The 8621-nt window shown below is 41.1% G+C and overlaps 1 protein-coding gene across 1 annotated transcript in view; it reads left to right on the forward strand.

Annotated features, from left to right (window-relative positions):
- C2cd3 (C2 domain containing 3 centriole elongation regulator) overlaps positions 1-8621 on the forward strand; it is a 96258-nt gene that overhangs the window by 64239 nt on the left and 23398 nt on the right. The window contains exons 25-28 of the mRNA XM_060367661.1: positions 660-798; positions 1720-1784; positions 3526-3731; positions 4500-4633. Of these exons, the coding sequence (XP_060223644.1) occupies positions 660-798; positions 1720-1784; positions 3526-3731; positions 4500-4633 (544 nt within the window). The remainder of the gene's footprint in view (positions 1-659; positions 799-1719; positions 1785-3525; positions 3732-4499; positions 4634-8621) is intronic.

The following is an 8621-nucleotide window of genomic DNA, read 5'->3' on the forward strand; positions in this document are numbered from 1 at the left end:
TTCCTTCCCCATCTCACCCTCCCTCCCTCATCTCTTCCCATGCCCCTCTCCAAGTCTACTGATAGGGGAGGTCCTCCTCCCCTTCCATCTGACCCTACCCTATCAGATCGCATCAGGACTGGCTGCATTGTTCTCCTCCGTGGCCCCGCAAGGCTGCTTGGAGGACTTTTTTTCTTAATTGCTGAATGAATTTGATAGATAGATGATGGATGGATGGATGGATGGATGGATGGATGGATGGATGGAATTTCCAACACTTTTCTGAAATGGGCCTAAACTTGCTTCTGCCATTTTATATGCAAAGTGGCATTCTCAGCATTGACTATTACAAAGTCGAACTATGGATCAACCTTATCCTGCAATATCAGATATTAACCAAGATTTAATTCTTTATGTAAAAATTTAACAAGCACATTCATCTCCCTGGTATATAGATTGCTTATATCTTTTATGAACAATAAGTTTATGTGTATTTTAAATAGTTATTTTTAAATGAAATTTTTTATAATTTTCTGTGAGTAAATGTTGATTTCTGTGCCTGTTTTAAATTTCTGTACCTGCCCACTCAAGTCACACAAATTTCTTCAGATAAAAAGTAATCCCAAGTAGATAATTTAAGAGCTTCCCTTAAAATGCAGTCACCCCCACTGTTTTTTCAGGGAGCCCCTTGACAGAGCGGAAAGTATCCCTGCCCAGCTGCTGTGTATCCTTTGCGACAGCTACTGAGCTGTCTCCTGTGTATACCCATGTGGTTGAAAACACGGACTCGCCCATCTGGAATTTCCTACAGCAGTCGAGGTTTGTATTTTCTGATGTTTAGAATCAGCTCTTTGTCCCAAGAGACAAACTCAAAGCCAGAAATATAATAGATAATGTTTGAGCAGAACTGCAAAGTGCATCTTTATGCAGTGTTTAGTCCTAATGTTTATGAATTCATAGCAACTGGTGGCTAGAAGATTTATTGCAATGTTGTTGGTTTTTTTTAATCTTTTTAAAAATTAATTTAGATGAGGTTTTTTTGAAAATTGCTTAACCAATTTTAATAACATAGACATAAAGCCCAGAAGGTTGATATAATTATATAAAGTACATGCATGAATACTGTCTTTTAAAATATAAAGGTGCCAGTCCTCATGATATAATAAGCCTTTAATCCCAGCACTCAGGAAGCAGAGGCAGGCTGGCATTTGAGGCCAAACCTGGTCTACAGAGCAAGTTTCAGGCCAGTCAGGGATACATATTAAGACTATCGAAAGCTCATACACACACACACACACACAAACACTTGGGAGTGTAATTTGCCATTGAATAAGGTTTTATTTTTCTTTCCATGCCATTTGACAAAAGGAAATTATCATCCATACTCAGGTTTATTAAACAAGCTTTTTAAGTATAATAAATGTTTGCCTTTCATTGGCTTCAAGGTTTTTGTTTTAGCCAAATTGCACAACCAATCAATCAATCAAATGTGCTCACCACACCCACTAAATGAATCTACTCTTACTCTGGATTCTAAGGCATCCATCTCCTTCTTCCTTTTTTTTTTTTTCTTTTTTTTTTTTTTTTTTTTTTTTTTGCTTGTAACATTTCTTGAGTTTCTGCTTGAGAATGTCTAATGAAAATATCTCTAATCTGATAGGGTGCTGTCACAGATCTAAGCTCTATGCTGTAGAAGGTTCCTATAGTTGACTCACGGTGGTTGGTGGTTTTCCCTGACAGGTTATCAAAAGAGCTGATCCTGGACCCTCATCAGACCCTGGTCTTCAAAGTGTGGCATAAAGGAGGTAGGAGCTCTAGAATGTGCTCTCCTTTTCCAGCTAAGCACAGCCCTGGGAACACAGGCGCCTGGAGAGGAGAATCATACAGAACACTTGGTTATTCTCTTGTGGAGTTTTAATATACTTTTTTTGTTATGTGCATTGGTGTTTCGCCTGCACGTATATCTGTGTGAGGGTGTCAGATCTTGGAGTTTCAGACAGTTGTGAACTGCCACATGGGTACTGGGATTTGAACTCTGGTCGTCTGAAAGAGCATTTAGTGTTCTTAACCACTGAGCCATCTCTTCAGGCCCCTATTGTAATTTTAAATACTTAGGATTTTTTTTTTTTTTTTTTTTTTTTTTTTACTACCTGCTTAATACAGGAATCTACTTACATTTGAGCCTTTGCAGTTGTATCTGTTTTTAGCTATAATGTGGAGGACACATACAAGTCATTTCCCTCCACTATGTATGATGTGCCTTCCGTCAGTTCTGTCTTTCCAAGCAAGACTAGTGGTATAGAGGCCAGAGTCTGGCAGCTTATCCCTCCTTGAGTTAAAAGCTTCCCTAAGAGAGAGTGCTGATATCACAGTCCTTCCTATTTTTACTTAGCTACTATGGGTTCAATGGAAGGAGAAAAAGAATGAACTCTGGGTTGCCCTCTTCACTCTGCCGTTTGCCAGCTGAGGGCCCTGAAGTAGACCATTATACCTCCTCCTCATCTTGTATAGTTAGGATATAATACTTTCCATTGGGGGTTGTGTGAAGATTAGAAATAATATCTGTAAACTACGTGGTATATGAATGCTGCTCAGAACTGGGGCCACTTTCATTATGCTGCCATTGTGCTAGGGCTCCTGGGTACGGAGAATAAAATGTAGTCGGGACCCTTAGTGGTGCCTGTAAGCCCGTGTTATAAACGGAGGTAAGGGAAATGCCTGAACCAGACAGCTCAGATTCTTCTCCCTGTCTCTCAGCACATGGACATATCTTTAGGTGTACAGATTTTAGAATGATTATCCTATATTATATATCTAATTTCCACTTATAAGTGAGTATATACCCTGTGTCTTTCTTAAATAACTATAGCTTAGAAAATTTGGAAAATACAGGTAACTATAAATAAGAAAATGAACATTCTTGAAATTGCATAATTTCAAGAATACCCTTCATATCTATGTGTGTATGCATGCGCACACACACACACAGACTCCTGAGAAAATTTGTAGAGGCATGAAGTCTATGAAAGTAGTATATAAGCTTGGAAGAATTTTTTCTAATTGTTTATATTATGAATACAAGGTACAGCTGTGCCACCCCTTCTCTGATGCCCCACAATGGAGGCCTGAGATATAACTCAGTTTGTAAAATGCTTGCTGAGCATGTGTCCTGGTCTCAATTCCCAGTGCACATAAAAACAGCATGCTGTGACACAGCTGTATTCCAGCACATGCCTGTGTCCCTAGCAAGCACTCAAAAGATAGAAGCAGAAAGATCATAAATTCAAGGTCAGCCTTGATTACATAGCAAGTTCAAGACCAGCCTGGGATACATGAAACCTTGTCTCAGAAAAGAAAATGGGTTTGGGGATAACCACAGCACAGAAAAGGACTTCACGACAAACCCTGGCTCCCAGCCTTTCAGCATCATTGCCAGTCTTGTTCCGTGGTTCTAGTCATTTGCAGCAGCTTCTTTGTGTGTAGCTTCTAACCTCACAGATGGGCAGACCGGCCACACTACCCAGCTCTTGTCTTCTCTTCCCACAGATGAGGAGAGGGTGATTGGCTTTGCCTCGGTGGATCTCTCCCCACTACTGTCTGGCTTTCAGTTTATCTGTGGCTGGTACAATATTACAGACTTCAGTGGAGAGTGCCAAGGGCAAATAAAAGTTGCTATTTCCCCTTTGGAGAGTCTGATGCACTTAAAAGAAGAAAGACAAGCAAGACGAGGGATGGAGACTCCAGGATCCCTGGTAGGTTTCCTCGGCCATGCCTAATTAAAGGTTCTACTGCACGAAGAGTCTTCATGCTGCTTCTTCCAGCTTACAGCCCACATTTCATATACATAGCAACCTCCTGCCTTGGGGTGGGGATAAAGGAACAGGGAGTTTTCTATCCAGAGAGGGGAACTCTATTGCTATAATAGATCTTATCCATCTCTCACATTTTCGTGGCACAGCATGGGATCAGTATTGAACCAGTGACCACATAAGGTGGTGACCCAAGAGTTCAGTGGTCCCTTTGTAAGAAGCCATCAGATCAGTTCTGGTAATCACAAGATAAGAATGCCAAAGCCTGCCAGGTGTGGTATTGCAAGCCTTTAATCCCAGCAGAGGCAGGCAGATCTCTGAGTTGAAGGACAGCCTGGTCTACAGTGTGAGTTCCAGGACAGCCAGGGATGTTACACAGAGAAATCCTGTTTCAGGGGGTGTGGAATAACTGCCCAGTTATCCTTATGTATAAATATGAAATCATGTCTAGCCTAGTGTCTGAACGAATAATAACAAATACGAGAAAAGCAACTAAAAGGCAGTCTGAGGGCATGGCCTGTAAAATAATAATAATAATAATAATAACAGTACCTACTTCATAGGGTCATTAAGTTTAAATGAGGCAGTGTATGTTGTTTGTAACTGTTGAACATAGAGCAAACTATACCAAGCAAATCTTCAATTATGTACAGCTTTGTTCCAAGGGGAGTAGCAGTAACCAGTATCCCATTTTTCTCATTGCTGCTCCAGATACCATTGTTCAACCCCTTTTCCTTTCCTGCCTCTACTATATGTGATGCGCTCCCTGGGCCCACTGCAAGGCACATCCAAGACCAACTTGCTCACACTTCTCCAAGGGAGGTTGATTTCTCCTCTCCTGCAAGGTAATTGTTGATGGGAAGAAACGAGGTGGACTGGGAGACGGGGAAGAATTAATGCACAGAAACACTGATTTTCAACATCTCTGAAAACAGCTTTGGAAGATATACACTGGAGCGTATTCACTGCTGTTGAAAGAAGGGGCACCCTGGTCCTTAGATACCTTTAACATTTTATGAAAATTCCATCATTTACACACACACCACAAAGAAAAAAGAGTTTTGTGTCAGGTTTTATTTAGAACACTTGGTTCAGTTGGTAGAGCGCATGTGCAGGGCCTGAGTCCAGTCCTTAGCACCACATAACCAGCCATCGTGGTGCAGAGCTGTGGTCCTAGCACTTGGAATATGGAGGCAGGAGGATCAGAAGTTCACGGCCATCCTCCTACACTGTGAGTTCAGAGGCAACTTAGGCAAGGTGAGAACCTGTCTGAAAAATAAAAATAAATTGAAGAAATCCAAAGCTACACACACGTTTGGCTCATTTCTGTTCCCTAAGCTAGGCATGAACAGTATGTGCACACTTCCGAGCGAAAGTCTGCCCATCCTGTTTAGAGAACAGGGCCAAGTTGAGATTGTTCTTTCTGCCCACTCCCATCAAGGCCTTGGAGCCCTCTGCCAGAGTTTTTCCCACATCTTTCTCACACCTCAGCAAACAGACAAAAAAAAAAAAAAAAGTCCTCTTACAGGCAGCATGCTTTTAATCTTAGCACACAAGAAGCAGAGGCAGCAGATCTCTGTGGTGAAATGTATAGTAAAGCATTTGTGTCTGGCTTTGGGTGAAATGTTTCAGCAAGGCCTTTGCTGTGTTTGCATTAATCACTAGAGGCTGAGAAACTGTTTTGAGACTGGACGTTGAAGAAATGTCTCTTTAGAGAATCTGTACTTAGTGCTATGTGAAAGCTTGCAGCTGCACAGACCTTGGTCCAAGACACTAGCCATGGTCAAAGAGGACTGAGATTCGTGCAGTTGTCTGCTCTTGAGGTCAGCAAGGGCAAGATTACTTTAGTAGTTGGAACCTTTCCTAGCCCCCAATTAACCTTGAATAATTGAATAAAATGAGTGAACTAGCTGGGTGTCAGTCTTTCACAGAGACTGAACCCCTCTGCTTCCTCACCATCTTGGTGAGCTTCTCTCTGCTGTGGCTTGACAACATCAATCAATATATGGCTCCCAATATGAGTCATGAACCCACGACCCTGAGATTAAGACTCTCATCATCTACCAGCTGAGCTAGCCAAGTGTCAGTCTTTCACAAAGAGGCTGAACCCCTCTGCTCCTTCGGGAAATGCTTAGCATCTTGGTGAGCTTCTTTCTCTACTGTGGCATCTGCAGCCAACATCTATCGGTAGATCTTTGTGAGTCCAAGCCAGCCTAGTCTACATAGGGAGCTCCAGGATAGGCCGGCTACACAGTGAAACCCTGCCTAAAACAGAAGAATCTTCCTTGAGGCAGCTGCTCCTGCAGTGGCCACTGTTAGGTAGACTCATATTCTGACACAGACACTTCCACACTGCCTACCCCTCTAAGATCTGTATAGTGCTTGGTAGTTTTCCCTTGGTCACCATGTGAAGCTAAACTCCGTCTAGAAGTTCTGTATCTCAATTTCTATGTCCAATGTTGTAGCCTCCAAGCATTGCTTTGACCATAGTCAATCAATGAAACGGAGCTGAGGAGCTTCTTCCCAGCCCTCCTCCCTAGTGGCTTATTTCTAAGTGCCTAGTAAAAGCGTAGAATTTAGTGATTTGCTTTTGATCCACATAAAAATGTCCCAGTTACTTCGGAAAGGCTCTATAGCATGTCCTTATTCTGATCTAGCCATCTGTTCATTCTACATTCCTGTGCAAATTCACATAATGCAGAATAGACCAAATAATGTTTTCAAAGAACAAAGTTCCCAATTCCACAAAACCACAGTAAGCAAAATGTAGCACAGACTAGAAATACAGATCAGTGAAATAAAAATAATAATCCAAAGGTGAAGTATGTCAAACTGAATTTTGACAGTTGCACCAAGACAGTTCATTGAGGACAGAACAGGCTTCTAAGCAGTACTGCAACAGCTTCATATCCCAGTGCAGGCTGAATTCAAGCTCCTCCTAGTACCATACACAAAACAGCTCCAAATGGGAGCTAGCAAAATAAGAAACTCTTCAAAGAAAACATAATCAGAGTAAATTTTTCTGAATTGTTGATTTCCTAAATATGACAACAAAAGCACAAGCAACAAAAGAAAACTGATTCATCAGAAGTAAAAACTTGAATGCCGTAAGTGATATCACAGAAAAATAAAAGGGGGGTGGGGGCTGGAAAGATGGCTCGGCAGTTTAAAAGCAGTTCTTGAGGGCCCAAGTTCAATTCCCAGCACCCACATATTGGGCTCATGGCCACTTGTAACTCCAGGTCCAAGGGATACAGTGTCATCCTTTGGCTTCTACAGGGATCACACACATGCATACTTTTGTATATACACATACACACACACATAATAAAAATAATTTTTGAGGAAAATCTAAAAATAGAAATTAAAAAGAAAGCCCGTAGAAGATTATAATCAAAACCTAAATCTCCTAGTGACTTGTAACTAAACTATAAAGAGAATTCTGGCAATAGTATGAAGCAAAGATCCCATGTGATAGCTTCTGTTAGAAGCACTTGTCTCTCTGGGTTTGATTGCCCAGCTCTGGCAGAGGGGCTTAAAAAACACAGTTTTCAAACAAAGTAACTGGATAGACAGTTTTCCAAAGATGTATGTATATCTTGTGTATGTAAATGCAAGTGGCCACTGAGCAAATGAAAAAATGCTTATAGTTGCCAGCTCCTTGGCAATCCTTTAAAAGTTTAAGTACAGGGGCTGGAGAAATGTGTTAGCAGTCAAAGTGTCTGCTGCTCTTCAGAGCTCTGTTCCCAGCAGCCACAGCAGGCGGCTCACAGACACCTGTGACTCCAGCTGTAAGGGCTCCACACACACACACACACACATGCACACACATGCACACACAAAAATAAAGTAAATAAATAATACTTTTTAAATGTCGGAATATAAATGAAAATTTTAATTAAAAAAAAAAAATGAAATGAAAAAGCTGGGAATGGTGGCACACGCCTGCAGTCCCAGCACTCAGAGAAGCAGAGGCAGGTGGATCTCAGTGAGTTCTAGGCCAGGCTGGTCTACAAAGTGAGTCCAGGACAGCCAAGGCTACACAGAAATAAACCTGTCTCAAAAAAGAAAGGAAGGAAGAAAGAAAAAGAAGGCAAGAGAAAGAACAAATTGATATATAGTATGACAGAGACTTAAAAGTATAATGTGATTCCATTTATATGAAATATAAATAGGTAGATAATAAAGACAAGATAAATAGGTAGGTAGTTGCCTCAGCTCCGGGGTTTCAAAGAGAAATGGAAATGATTGTTAATGGGTATAGAGTTTGTTTTTAGGGGTAATAAGATGTTCTAAAACTGATTTTTTGAAAAGAAGTAGATAATCCTGAATATACTAAAATCACTGGATTGTGTATTTTAGTTGGGTTAACTGATGCTGTATGAATTACATCCCAATAAGGATGCCTTATTAAAAGAGAAAGAAGATTGTTGCAGTCACATTCTTGAGTGCCATGCTCAGGAATTAAAGGTTTGTTCCATAGATTTTAAAAGAGGGAGTGCTAGAAAGGAATGGTAACAGTGAATAGATTAATCCCTTTTAAATCCTAGTACCGCTGCCATCATAACCAAAGCTCTTTCTGAAATGTTGTTACAAATCTGTATTTAGAAAAATCACTTAGGCTGTATGTGGACAGTAGGTAGAAGTGGGACGGTAAGACTGAAACCAAGTTTATACAGGAAACCTGCGTGACCCAAGCAGGAGCTGAGCAAGCCAGAACGGGTTGCATGGGGGCACAGGTCTACAAGGTGATTTCTATGAATGACTCAGTTGTCACAGTAAGAGTTCTCTCCTTGGTTAGGAATTGACTTCACTCCCGATTTCCCCTGACAG

This window comes from Meriones unguiculatus, chromosome 14 (assembly GCF_030254825.1).
Source record: "Meriones unguiculatus strain TT.TT164.6M chromosome 14, Bangor_MerUng_6.1, whole genome shotgun sequence".
NCBI lineage: Eukaryota > Metazoa > Chordata > Mammalia > Rodentia > Muridae > Meriones > Meriones unguiculatus.